Source organism: Panthera tigris, chromosome A1 (genome assembly GCF_018350195.1).
Source record: "Panthera tigris isolate Pti1 chromosome A1, P.tigris_Pti1_mat1.1, whole genome shotgun sequence".
Classification (NCBI taxonomy): Eukaryota; Metazoa; Chordata; class Mammalia; order Carnivora; family Felidae; genus Panthera; species Panthera tigris.
The window spans coordinates 230,081,510-230,096,372 of NC_056660.1; the positions used below are offsets into that span (position 1 = coordinate 230,081,510).

Genomic DNA, 14,863 nt, shown 5'->3' on the forward strand with positions numbered 1-14,863 from the left:
AATGCTGCTACTGTGAAAGACACATTTTTGGTTAACGATACCTTCTTTCCTTGGTTACAGGTCTGCATTCGTGACAAGTTTTAATAGTAAGGTATGGGTGCTTTTCTACACACAAAATATTTTTGAAAAGTCAAAACGTGATTATCACTGGCAGCCTTAAAAATTATAATCAAGGAGCACCTGGGTCCTGAGCTGACTGAGCACCTCAGTCAGTTAAGCCTCCGACTTCAGCTCAGATCATGATCTCACAGTTCATGAGTTCGAGCTCCGCATCGGGCTCTGTGCTGACAGCTCAGAGCCTGGAGTCTGCTTTGGATTCTGTGTCTCCCTCTCTCTCTGCCCCTCTCCTGCTCGCATGTATGCGCGCTCTCTCTCTCTCTCAAAAGTACATAAATATTAAAAACAATTTTTTTTAATTATAATCAAGACTAAGCATCTTAGTTAAAAGAAATGATTAAAGTTGAATTTATTAAACAAAGATAGTCTTATTAGATTGTTCTCTTTATATATGTAACGTCTCAGCATTACTGTAAAATTTAGAAGAGTAAAATGGGTACAAAACTTCTCCACTGGTTATTAGAAAGGTTCCAGTCAAAATACTCGGACATCAAAAATCTGCACAAAGCCTCAAATAAAATCATGTACTCAACAAATACTAGTAACATTAAGACTCCACAATGATTCATTCTCAGAAAAAATAAGCAAATTACTATCCTATTGAGTTTCCTTTAAAAGGAATTCATTTTAAAGACCTCCTTTTTTGAAGCTTTTAATTTATCAGGTCATATGATAATGAATAACAAACTTACCAGGGAACAGATATCCAGCCACCAGCCACAAATGAGAGGGAACACTCCAATTTCTACCACCACTAGCAAAGAGACCTTTGGTAAAAACAAAGATCATCAGTATCATCCAAATGGGGAGAAGCCACTTCTGGTTTTAACTTATAACAGGAATTACCTTAACAACGATATAGCAGACTCCCAGCAAGCGACGAGACCTATGAAATTTAACAAGAGTTGCCAAGCCCTGCAGCATCTAGTCAAGGAAAATCTGAGCATAACAGATACTTATTTAGGCAACACTTAATGTTATTTGACAATTTATTTCATACTTTATCTGTCCTCATCCTCACTACATATATCTACAGCTTTTACTGAAAGGACAAGAGAAAAGAAACAGTTTTGTCATTAACAGGAACAAGTCTTTGGTATGAATCACATCACTGAATACCCACGTTAGTTAATTAAAGGATACGTGACAAATTATCAGTGTTATTGCTAAAAGTATATACCCAACTATGGTTGTGATTAGACCTTCAAAATGAGATGCTTGCACCTGGAAATAAAAATAAATAGAATTTAATTTTACCATATGGCCTACATCCCAGTTTAATAATGTATGAACAATCCAAGCAGACTAAAAGCTGTAAAACAACTATAAAATCCCCTCTGAATGACATCTCTGCAAACCAGACTCTCCCACCGCTATATATTATGAAAGGATGAGGTAAAATCAAAGAGTAACACTCTACTCAAGCAGACAAAATAAAAGCAGAGTGAATTAAATTTTACAAAATTAACTGCTGCAAAACACTAGTCTGGTCTCTACTCTGGCCTGAGGCGGACTCGCCCAGGGCTGAGCAAAGAAAGCAGCAGCGCGCCACCCGAGCAGCCGGCCGGCCAGGTCCGTCTCAGCCCCTCACCTCCCACCCCGAGGAGCGACTACGTACATTTCCCCTGCTCTCCAAATCCCTTCCATTTTCAACTTACAGACAGTAAAAGTTTGGGCAGTGACAAATCTTTGGGGTTCCTGAATTTCAGACAGCAAGTGGTGATAGTTTGGAAAGTCAAATTTATCAAAGCTTTATGTGAACCTTTCAAGTGTGTTCAACTGCGAGAAGCAGAGCTGCAATTAAACACTGAAATGCATCTCTTTGCCCTTTCAGAACGCTTCAGAATCTGAGCTCTCCGGATTTACATACACAAATTGAACAGAACGTTCCAGATAGGTCAGCTCTTCCTTGAAAGACTAGATCTTTCACAAAATAGACCCCTACACAAAATAGTCACTAGACTCCACAAAATAGCTGTAGTTGACCATCCAAATATTTATCTACCTCTAAAAACATGGAGATGTCAAAATTAAGACAAATTCTTTAGAAAACACTATAGCCTATCATTCCAAAACAGACCAATCCTTTTTTTTTTTTTTTTTTAAGTTGACTGGTATGTTGCTACTTTTCTAAATTCACTATGGGAAAGCTAAAGAAAAGGGAGAGAAGGGAGCATACAAGTTAATGGAACAGGTCAAAAATCATCCTGTACGAAAACTTTCCAGTAGCATGCCTTTGGCCCACCCAACAGGAAGAAAGACATGAGTGCATCATGGGATTCAGAGCACATCTTCCTCAGCTGGCAATATTATCTACACTGTCTTGAGCCTCTGTTAGTTTAAAAAAGAAAAAGAATGAGATAATGTTGGATAACTATTCCTTTGTGGAAGGCAAATTGAGAAATGAAGTAACTCTTTACAACACTATCATTTACTCAACAAATATCAAATTTGGGGCAAAATAATGAAAGTAAGCTTGTAAAAGTATTATACTCACGTGTTCTTCAAATCCCAAACCAACAAGGGAGAAATGACCAATATGGTAAGGGCAAAATGCTAAAAAGGGAAGAAAAAAACTCAATGAAAACTTCAAAATCAAAACAAGGAACACTCCTAGTGTCAACCCACACTAAAAGGAACCAGAGCTTCTTCGAGAAATGAAAGATTCCAGAACTGGGGTCAAAAATGTACTGCCTGGGAAGGACATTCTCTATAACCGGAAAACAACAAAGATACCAAAGTCGAACAGGCTCATGGCAAAAGGACCCAGGAACCATCATGAAGTCTCATGAAAGGACAATATGAGCATCAAAGAATGACCAAACTGACGGAAACACACTGAATGCTTCACAAATACACGAGTTCATACTACCCAAAAAGGGGAAAGCCAAAAACAAAACCGCAAAAGGACAAAAAGCAACAGAAGAAAAAACACTTTCATCACCCATGGAAATAGCACATCAATTCCTTACCCTGAAAACTGATAATTGGAGGGAAAGAACCGCACACCTGTCTGGCTTCTTCTGAACAAACAGGTTCAGGTTAACTATGATGTTACTTAAATGTTCCAGTTTAAAGGAAAAATAGAGACAAAGGAGCAAGGTGGTAGACAGCAAACAAGAAGCCAATCAGACAAATGTAGGACAAGTGACCTAGTCTGTTCAAGAAATCAATGGCAAAATAGGGTAGAAGTAGCAGAAAGGAGCAAAGAATATTCTAGATCAAAAGAAACTTAAGACTTAACAACCAAAACTAATGTGTACACCTTATTTTCATCCTCAAACAAACCAACTGTAAAATGACATTTAAGGAGACAATCTAGGAATTTTTAATATGATGGATTGTTAAAAAAAAAACTTAAATTCTGCTAATTTAGTACAGTGTGATAGACACTATGGTTGAATGAGAAAATATCCTTAAAATTTTCATAATAAAAATTTGTATAGTCTCTTTTCCTCAAGTATTTCTTGTCATGTTAATACAATTTTATTTTTCTTAATAAAATGTAATTATATTTTCTTTATGGCAAAATTAATTGAGCAGCACAGATTACTAGGGAAGCCACGAGGGGACTCAATCATTAAGACAAAAGAGTGAATCTACAGGGATCTGGCCACCACACCTCTCTAATCGATTATATTCCATGGGTAGAAATTATTTTGAACAGGTATTCCCAACATATTTAAAATTATAAATCATATACACATTATTTTACTAATACGTGTATTATAAAGCACGAGAAATTCCTATAAGAGTAAGAAAAAACTATATGCAGAATTTTTCCTATTTTGTTCACACCCAGCTCTGATGATGACTCAAATAGGCTCCTGAGAAGCACCAATTGTTAACAATTTCTATCCAATTACACAGCAACTACCAGATAAATATCCTGAAATTAAGGTCAGTTTCTCAGTATCATTCCCTTCTACTAGGACACAGCTGCATAATAAGGCTATAATTCTGCAAAGTACATGACCATAAGAGTCCAAAAATGGAGGTGGAAAATTCCAACAGAGCAACTAAAGTAGAAAAGAAATAGGAGTGTGCTTAATCCCAATGACCATTCACCTTTAAGGAAAAGTATATTCCTAAGAAGAGGAAAACCTCTTGGTTCATTTCAAAAGATCCTAAGTATAATATATACAGGTTTTATACGAAGACAACTTTTTTTATAGCGTAAGCTTAGAGGCTGGATTAAAAAAAAATTTACTTAGATTTGTTTTACATAAGTGAGTGCTCCCGTTTCTATAATTCATGTTTTCTTTTTAAGTTTATTTATTTTTTAGTCATCTCTATACCCAGTGCGGGGCTCAACTCACAACTCCAAGTTTAAGAGTTGCACGCTCCTCCGACGAAGCCAGCCAGGTGCCCCACTATAATTCATGTTTTAAAGGCGACTTGTTCCTCCAAACATTAATTCAGCATTAAGCTTTTCTTGCAAGAACAAAGACAAAATCTACACATCATTTTTTCTCTCAAAGAATCAGAACAGTTTCACACTCTATGTATGTATCAATTATTTTACATAATGAAGAATGTATGCAGAATAATCTTCATTTTCATGTTTCCACCCCCCTCACCCCAACCCTCGCAAAAGGAAACAAAGAATGAGCTTCCTATCAATTTGCACCATCTTCAATAGCTACTAAAAATTAAGAATCAATGGAACTTTTTCAAGATTATTTTGTTTCAACAAGATACCTTTAAATTTTTTTTGTTCTTTCATAGATGATATTCAGAAATTAGTTTTTTGTCTCATTCTCAAGTCTACACATTCAATGTCTTTTTCACAACACTTCAACACTTCCCGTTGAAGGCCTAACTGCTTTCTGAGTCACAACGTGGTTGGCAACCCAAAACGAATAACTTAGAATAAAGTGTAAGAACATTGGGAAATCTATACTGCCCCTCCTTAGCAGAATTAAGGGGTAACTCACATGCAGAAAGAAGGAATTTCTCAAAGATCAGCCCTATCAAGAGATGTGTAGCGTGAGGTGTCTCTATGAGACACAAATCAAAGCACAATCTAACAGCCTGATTCTATCAGACTCCACTTCCTTTCCCTTGAGAGGTGCAGGAATTACATCTTTCTCAAAGCAGAAAAACCTGTGAATTCTGTCTCCTCACCCATCTTCCTTTCTCTAATCACTCCCAACAGGAGGGACTCATGTGTTGTCACAAAATCCTCACGGTTGCAGTTGTCAAAGTGTTTGGAAATGACTTTGCATTTCCTGGAATTTGGTTCTAAAGGAAATTCACACTTGGGAAAGGTTCACTTTTCTCCTCAAGCCTATATCCACCTCTGGTGACAGCTCCCAAGCCAGGGTCTCTGGGAAGGCCTCGGATAGGACTCTGAGAGAGGAAAACAAGATCTTCTGCCAAAGGGAAGAACACACAGATAATCACCACAAAACTGGTTCCAGAGACAGGATGATGCCTATTCTCAAGTCAGTCTAAAACCAGCTTCTATAAAAAGAGATGGAAATGCCCCAAAGAAGCAGAGATGGTAGGTAACTATAGTCAATGTCGCTTAGGAAAGAAAAGTTATCTGTATGGGTGGGGCCTTCCAGTACAGGATAACTATCTGAAACCATTTCGTATGTCCCTGTGTTTAAAAACAAACAAAAACAAAACCCATAACAAGGCTCCAAAAAAACAACTCCTATCTTATTACCATAAATAACAGTATAAACACCACTTACCAAAAACAAGAATGAAGAGTGTGTTTAAAGACACCACCCAGAAGACATGTTCCTAAAAGAAAAGAGCCATTAATAAAACATACTCAATTCTATATGTTCATACTATATGTCTAACGAGACTACTCCACTTAGTTAGGAGACTGGAATTTTCACTCTAGAATGTTGAGATTTCATTTCAGAAATTATGTGCAACTTATTTTTCATTACATAGCTCATACAATTAAGCCTAATAAGGCTCAAGTTCATAATGTTACATGTAGGGAAAAAAAAAATCAATCTATAAACATTTCCTCTTCAGAAAGAAGCCACTACAAATTACAGATTCTCACAAAAAATACCCAGATTTCGTTTAAATCAGATGACACTGAAAATTTCCAAATGGAGGAAAATTGAAAAATCACATTAATTCTGAACTTTTTATGAATGTAAACTGCACAGTGCTTCTTTCCGCTGCCCATTTTGTTCTCATGGTTTCTGCAAGGTCATTTGATCTTCCTTGGTCCCTTTTTTCCCTATGGCACCCCGGTTTTCTCAGTGGAGGTCTTAGAATACTCATTCCCTCTTGGCCCTTCATCCACCCCCACAGTAACTTACTACGTATTAGCACCTCCAAGATGACTGTCACCTTACATGATTGTTTGAGGCAGTAGGGAATCTTCCCCATGCAGCTAAAGTCACCTTAATACTCAAAAATCCCAAGTGATTTCATATTACAGAACCTGAAAAGAGCATCACTTCTCCTTTAAGGAACTATTCCTCACCTCTGAGCTGTACTCTTTACCAGTAAGTAAAGAAGATAGGTGAGGTTTGGCAAACAGTGGAAACCTAACATGAAAATGGGCCTCTCACCGGGAACACTGCAAAGCTGCTCTATTTTCACCAGTTCAGGCATGAATTAATATACTGCAAAGTTTAAAAAGACCAAAAAAAAAAAAAAAAAAAGATCAAGTTCTTCTTAACTACAATTCTGTATTTCATTTTGTTTTCTAAAAATCAAGTAATCAATAATTACCTTTTTAAATACTATTACCTTTGTTCTTTGCCAATATTTTCAATACACAAAACAGACCTTCTTCAACATATCAAGTAATCAAAAGGCACAGGGCATGCTGACCTTTAGCGTAAAAAAGCCAGCACATAATACTGTAAATTTGAAACTGCTGAGTCATTAAGATAATTAAGTCACAACTCTTATTATTAAAAAATATTGGCTTTACTTACTAGAAAAACTAGTGATCCGTCAAGTCCTAGCATCTAAAATAAATAACAATATACATGAATTAAAGATGCAACAGGAGTTTTTTTCTATTTATAAAAAAGGCTCATTTTCAATTATCTGTAAACATAATCCTTACCCACTACTTTCTAAAACAGCTTACCATTTTCGAGTAAAAAACTTACTAGAGTTTTATATCTGGGCCTCCTTTTATTCTAAATCTTATGATTATGAAATCAAACAATTCCATCTTGGGTTTACTTCTTACATTAGCTATGGAGCCAGTCAAGATTTCAGGACCTATCAACTTGCAGTATCGGAATAATACTTCATTTAAATTGTTACTTCATTTTCCAAAAGTCCACAACGTGTTTGTATTAAAGGCCAGAAAATAGAAAAATAGTCAGTAATAAGATTATATTTTTAATATTTTCACCACAAATAATACATTACTTTTCTCTAGAAATTAAAGTTCACAGTCTCCATCAAATGTTGACTACAAAATTAGTGTATAAATATAAAAATGGCTGACTTTAAAACACAGTTTCAGGTTAAAACACTAGAATGCAGGGCACCTCGGTGGCTCAGTCAGTTAAGCTTCCGACTCTTGATCTCAGCTCAGATCATGATCTTACGGTTCGTGAGTTCAAGCCCTGCATTGGGCTCCGCGCTGACAGTGAGGAGACTGCTTGGGTTCTCTCTCTGCCCCTGCCCTGTGCTCTTTCTCAAATAATTAAAATAACTAAAAACAACACTAGAATGCATGAAAGAATCTTACTCTTTCCCACGTAAGTTCTTCTGCAGCTCGGTCCCACTCTAAAGCATTCCAGTTCATGTCATCTGGAAATATAATTGTCATTTAAAGATTACTGATGGAACCTGAACCACAAACAATAAAACACATTCTTTTAGTTTGGTGTTTTGTAAACCAGCGATGAGAAGCTGAACCACATTACTTGCCTGTTAGGCAGGAAGAACACATATAAACAAATGAAACACATACATAGTTGATTTTAGACTGTGGCGAAGTGTTGGAAAGGCAATAAATACGATTATGTGAAAGAGAGGAACTAAACCAGAATGAATCTGGCAAACTTGAGAAAGGTGAGGAAGGCAGGGGACAAGACGTCTTCACGGGGGGAGGGTGGCAGAAGAGACAGTATGAAAGGCAGACAGAGGTCCAATCATACAAGCGGGGAAGGTAAAACTGGACTATGTTTTCTTCTTTAGTACAACGGAGAAACCACAAGAATTTAAGGCAGGAGGCACTAGGAACATTCTGTGCAGTGAGAATACAGTGGGGCGAGAGCAGAGAACAGCAGCTCGTTAGGAGCTATTGTGCTGGACCGAGACAGGGAAATGGAGGCTGCATTCAGTGCCCTGAATGCAGGGCCACATTCTCAGAGCCTTTGAACACACACTCGCCCCTCCCGATGAAGGCCCTTGCTCCCATGACCCAACTCGCTTCTCATCCTTCCAGGTTTCAGCTGTCACCGACTCTGAGCTACCCGGAGAACCTACTTAAAAAGGGTCTTTCCCAAGAGCATCCTCAGAGCAACCTGCACACTTATCACAATGTGTAACGAGGTACTTGTTCACTTGGGTATTCCTGCTTCTTCACAGAGACCAGAAATTCCATGAAGGCAGGGACCCGAGTGCCGGCGCCCGGGAGGCACTCTGATGTCAGCAATGTCAAGTGGGCCTAGACACAGTATGGTGCTTGACAGGAAAACTCTGGGGCAAGAGGGGGAAATGGAGGTGGTGAGCTAGCGATATAGCAGGCTGGCGGGCACAGTCTTGGATTTTCTTAACTTTCTGGAGTCACAAACTGCTAGAAAAGAAGAGAAATGGCCTCCTTAATGGCATCTGGCCTGCCGTGTACACCTCAAGAATTCTTCTTTGGTATAAAAAGCTGTGCTGACTTAATAGAAATGGAAAGGAATAAAGTATATCTGTATCAAATTCCTTTAAAAAAAAAAAACAACCTAGGATCTACTACAACTTACAAGTAACTTCTTCCTATTCATTCTAAAAAAACTCCCACGTAAAGCAGGATTTTAAAACACAGAACGTGGGGCGCCTGGGTGGCTCAGTTGGTAAAGCATCCCACTTGGGCTCAGACCACGATCTCGTGGCTCGTTGAGTTTGAGCCCTGCATCAGGCTTGCTGCTGTCAACACAGAGCCTGCTTCGGATCCTCTGTCCCCTTCTCTCTGCCCCTCCCCCACCTGCACTCGCCCAAAAATAAACATTAAATACATAAATAAAACACAAAATGTACCCTGCTTCACAGGAAAAAAAAAAAAATTACACGTATGTATATCCAGAAATGCAAGTTTGCAAAACAGAGTAAAAACAGGCCGGAAATACAACTCCAAGCCCATAAAATTTTGAAAATTCTAGTCCTTCTCCTCAAGGAAAGCTGGAAGTGGGTTCATGGTCATGGAGGGAACAGAAGGATGGGCCAGCGGCCATTACCCTGGGCCCCGTTGTTGGCATCGGCTGCATCTTCCCCGCCCGCGTCCTCTTCCTCCTCGTTGTCCTCCTCCTCTTCTTCTGCCTGATCGTCCTGGGCATCAGGGTTTTCTCCCACCACCGCGTTCTCGGCCGGCGGGTTAGCAGGCTGGTCAGGGGCCACATTTTCAGCACCATTGCCTCCCGCTGGAGCCTAAAGTGACAGAGAAGCCCAGAAATTTAGCTAACTTGTCTCAGTTTTGCTCTATTTCCAAACAGCACTCTTCCTGCTAAAAAAATAAAACTAATAAACACACACACTGTTAAAATTCCAAAACACACCTCTCAAAGTCACCTTTTCTACAAGTATCTGATTTTGGATCAACTCAGTATATAAGAGCGTGAATTCACGTCACAGTGTCTATATTCATTCAGTACAATTTAGGGATTTCACAAAAACAGCACAGGAAATGGGTTAACAAATCTGGCTGGCTATTTTGAACGCATGATTCCATAATCCTTCTTCACCTTTAAACATTTTTTTTTTTTGAGGACCAAACTTTAACATTTCAAGCACATCCCAAATGAGTTACTGGTGTGGTTACAGAAGCTTCTATTCATGCCAGCAAAGCAAGAATGGAGAATTCAGAAAGTTAAAGCAACATTCCCTTTGTATACATAAAAACAGTACGTTAAAACATGTCACAAAAGGAGGCAAAAAAGGAGGCATTCAGCAGAGTAAAAATAAGCAGCAGGCTGACTGTCTTAACAACAGGAGAGAGAAACTGCTGGAGTTCACAGTTTCAGGAAACAGAGCTGCATCAGCCAAAAGAGATCCAGACCTGAGTTCTGATTTATTATTACAACTAGTCAAAGGCAAACTCAAGGAAAACCAAGGTTAGACTTCCCACGACTGCAGTCAGATCTTGCAACAAGAGAACTCTGGTTACTTCTCATGCAGGCTGAGCAAGAAGGAGCAATGAGACTCAACCAGGGATTCTGGCCCCAGGCTGCCATCCCTGCACCTGCGCTCTGAGCTCCTCAGGCAAGACAACCTGGAATTACTCGTACGCCAGCATCTCCAGTCTGTTCCTCTGTGTAAACACTGGGTCTCAGCCACTGTCCAGCAAGATCCTGGAGAGGTCTGAGGACACCCTTGAGCCCAGCTGCCACCTCTTCCTGGAGGCTACAGGGTTGGGAGGATTCCTTCAACGGAATGATCTCAACGTGTTCCAGTCTTCATCAAGGCCATCCGGGGGAAGCCCAGAAGGCTCTGGTGGAACCTGGACCTGGGGAGCCATTATTAGGATGACCTCTGGCTCCTGAGCCACCATCTCATTTGGTGGTGACCTTATTTGATCATTCTGAATTTCTCTATTTCTTAGTGTCTTTGGGTACCCGTCCAACTCCATTCTTCACCTCTGGGAAAAGAGAACTCAGATTCCCCTGGAGGGTGGCGGGGGCAGCTCATGAGGAGACTCAAACCCCACAACCAACTCTGGGAAAGGGTGGCAATTCTTCTTTACTGCCTTCAGTGACCATCTCAGGGACGAAAATAGTTTTACTCATTACCTATTCGTTTACACCCGTACAGATCTAGAACTTAATTCTCAGTTATCAGTTAAATACTTGAGGAAAAGGTGTCTAATTCCTGCTCAGTAGGTGAACCTATCCATATGGACGCTGTCAGTTCCCGCATGAATTCTCCTCTGGCTCTTACTAAGTTCTGCTACCGACCAAATGCAAAGACACAGCTACAGTTAAGGAAAACACTGAACCCCAATGGAGTCCATAAAGATTCTTAAAAAACTGCATTAAATGCTTCAAAATATGAGGTATGACCATAAATGTAGTAATGCTACATAAGAAGTATCTTTTCTTTCTAGTCTCACATCTTGCATGTGTGATTTGCTAGGAGAAGTTACACTCTTAACTCTGTAAAGAAAAAAGTATGATTGAATTTGGGGGCACCTGGGTGGCTCAATTGGTTGAGCGTCCGACTTTGGTTCAGGTCACGATCTCATAGTTCGTGGGTTCAGGCCACAGGTTGGGGTTTGCACTCACAGTGCAGAGCCTGCTTGAGATTCTCTGTCCTCTCTCTCTGCCCCTCCCATGCTCCTGCATGCTTTCTCTCTCAAAAATAAATGAACGTTAAAAAGATTTTTTTAAAAAGAATGTCAGAATTTGAGGAGACCGAGCTACACACTGACACAGAAGGTCCTTAAATGAAAAATTAAGTTGTTAATTATCATTCTGAGTATCTTAGAGTCAATTTTTCATAATAAAACTGTATGAAGTGTAAGTAGTTTTCGAACGTAAGTAGTTAATATTTTGACACTGTCAGCCCCAAAATTTCTCAGCAAGCAAGACACTAAAAATCATTTACCTCATCCTCTTTCTCTTAATACTTCCAGCAAATGCTCCTGTATCTAACATTAAGCATGGCATCTCTCATCAAGAAACAGCGAAAATGCACCAGACTGTTAACAGGGTTCCGATTTTTCTACTTTTGGTAATGCTGCTACTGGGAGCAGGAAACACAAGCAATTTACGTACGAAGAAACTGATGAACCAAGGAGGTATGCAGCCTCCTTAGTGCCAGGCGGCACATCAGCATCATATCCAGGAAGTACACATGGTAACTTCCAGGCCAGCGTTAAGCAGTAAATCCAGGCAAAGAGAGTGCAAGAGCGCTTCGGTACACCCTCACCATTGTTCCCAATCTCACTAGAAAATTAAGAGGCAAAGGAAAAGTAGCCTTCTTTTGATTTTTTGCCTCTCCCTTAATCTTCTCCCAAACCTTTTCACTGTCCCGCTTCTGAATGAGGGGCACAGGAGTCAAGGGTTTAGGTCTCAGAAGGTGACAGTAATTCCCACGTCCTACTCAGATAGAATCACCGGGGGCGAGGGAGTTACCTCATTGTGGTGGTGCCCAGCAGCATTGAAGGGTGGGGCAGCATGCTCCAACCAAATCGGTGCCCCCCCGTGGACTATCTGCTCTCGCAACCACACGAGGCTGATGAATGCACACAGCGTGCACGTCACCACGAAACAACCCTGCAAACAATCCGCCAATAAATTGTCCCTATTAAAAAAAAATTATAGAGAATTACTCCAAAGAACACTTAAAATTAAGAAAACAAAGGTAACAACATTTCATTTTACACTTAAATGTCAGAAGAATGGCCAGAAAAAGAAGTCATCATCTTCTGGGTGAAATCAGCCTCTGAGAATTACTTCTGAGAATGGTGAAATTCTAACTATCTTATAAGTTGGCCAAATATATTTTTTTCTACATTTCTACTATGTGTGTTTTTATTTTAATAAGCAAAGAATAACATAAGAACTACACAGAACTTAGCTACCTAGCTTCTCTATGAACATGGCTTAGAAACAGGCAGGCAAAAAGCAAAAAACCAAAAGCAGCCGAACGTACACGTAATTTACTAGAGGTGAGTGACTGTCCAACCCTCAGGGAGACTCTCCTTATCCTTACTTTACACACAAGTTTAACAAACTTGGTTGGCTGAGACCCACACACATGAAGATAACCAGTAAAATAGAAAGGGACAGAAGCACCTCCAGAAAGGCCTAATGACAATGCCCAAGAAAGGCCGAGAGATACTCGCTATGCAGCGTATAAGACAAAGTCTGTAACGCACTTTAGACAAGTGTCACTTAGAAAGCAGATCGAATTTTGATGGCAACTGCAAACCTACCGGTAGTCCCTCAACCAATTCAGAAAGACACTACGGTTCCTTTACAGTCGTACATGAAAATACATTATCATGACACCAAAGGCCTCTTTGTTCACTCCCTCTCTGAAAGGGCTTGTCCTTCCCCAGCCTACGTCTGATTTCAGAATAATTCAAGGATAACTCAAAAATCTTGGTGGCCTTAGGAAAATCTTCCATCAGAATGGAATGACTTTTTTCCTCCATGGAAAGTCTGAAGAAGGATCCATTTGAGCAATCTCAGCCTACAAGCTCCAAACTTAAAGAACTGATGTGGCCCACAGATATGATCTGGAATATATCCCAATCAAAAGACGAATGCTAACCACTCCTGAGCTAAGGAACCCTTCAGATTATTAAAACTTTGATAGCTTGGGACTAAAACACCCCCTTCTCTACTCTCTACTTGTCACCAGCAATAAGCATAACAACTGTTTGACGTCAGTTTTAAACAGTAACAAACCCTTTGTAGAGTTCTTTTCCCTCCTATCTAGAGTCAGGGCTGGTTCTGTGAACTGCCTGGATGAAGGAGAGGCTGTCTGAGTTTAGCGCCTAGAAGACAGCTTGTGAGCTTCCGCTTTCACTCTTTTAGAGTGCTGCCCTGTGTCCACCACCTACAGAAGCCCCACTGGCTTTCTGCGAGATGAGAGGCCACGTGGAAGAGAACCACGGCACCCCAGCCAGAGCCATCCTAGACCATCCGAACCCAGGGCAACACATGAGTAACTGAGGCAAGCCCAACAGATGAACTGATCAGCTGAGCTCAGCTCAAACTGCTGGCCCCCGGAATTATGAGCAAACAAAATTACTGTTGTTTTAAGTCAGTAAGTTTTGGGGGCAGTATGTTTTAAAGCAGTAATTAACTGCTTTAGTATGTTGTGCCTAGAGATGATCTGGAGAACTTAGCTACAGAATATATAAGCAGCAGCTACAATATTAAGAAATTTAAAGTAAAATTGCAGAAATAAAATTAATCTTATAGAGAAAATTAAATAATGCTCATTAAAAAAAAAAGTAGTTTAGCTAAAATTGCTTTCAGGAAAACTGGCTCAATTCTTCAAACTGTAAAAGGCAGCATGGAATTATGAAACCAAACCATGTTTACAATTTCTTTTGACTATCCCCCCCATTCATGCCTTCGGTGTTCTTCTCGTTAATCAGCAGTGTCTCAAAGGCGATTCTGGTGGCTCACCAACCAATCAGGTTAGAAAGAAAAGGGGAGCTTGCCAATGTAAGGCAAGCAACGGCTCTGAGCTTTGGGGAGAATTCTGCTATAACACTACCACAAGTACTCAAAATTCACATGGAGTTTTTATGGATATATGTGAATTTAATCTTTGAATAGCCCACCCAAATCCCTGAGGCATGATCTTCCTGACTTTACAGATGAGGAAACGGGTTCAGAAATTTCCAGTGATTTGCCCAAGGTCACCAAAAAACTTCCAGCTACAGACACCGTATTCCAATGCTAGGGTTCCTTCTGTTACAACCAACTACCTCTCTGTATCACCTAAGTGATCACACCTGCCAAATAACCAGCTGTTCAACGGTTCTACCAATAAGAAGTGAAGGTAGCTAGTAAAGTACTACATTTTGTCTGGCATTTTCACCGACACGGCTTCCATAAACACCTGTTTTTCA

General features: G+C 39.9%; 1 protein-coding gene across 2 annotated transcripts in view; it reads right to left on the bottom strand.

Annotated features, from left to right (window-relative positions):
• Positions 1 to 14,863, bottom strand: part of MARCHF6 (membrane associated ring-CH-type finger 6) — a 75,575-nt gene that overhangs the window by 31,592 nt on the left and 29,120 nt on the right. For both annotated transcript variants that reach the window (XM_042997573.1, XM_042997571.1), the window contains exons 6-14: positions 12,405 to 12,573; positions 9,513 to 9,702; positions 7,814 to 7,875; positions 7,041 to 7,073; positions 5,820 to 5,871; positions 2,615 to 2,673; positions 1,261 to 1,341; positions 964 to 1,032; positions 810 to 884 (exon numbers count right to left, since the gene is read on the bottom strand). In XM_042997573.1, coding sequence (XP_042853507.1) covers positions 810 to 884; positions 964 to 1,032; positions 1,261 to 1,341; positions 2,615 to 2,673; positions 5,820 to 5,871; positions 7,041 to 7,073; positions 7,814 to 7,875; positions 9,513 to 9,702; positions 12,405 to 12,573 — 790 coding nt within the window. The remainder of the gene's footprint in view (positions 1 to 809; positions 885 to 963; positions 1,033 to 1,260; positions 1,342 to 2,614; positions 2,674 to 5,819; positions 5,872 to 7,040; positions 7,074 to 7,813; positions 7,876 to 9,512; positions 9,703 to 12,404; positions 12,574 to 14,863) is intronic.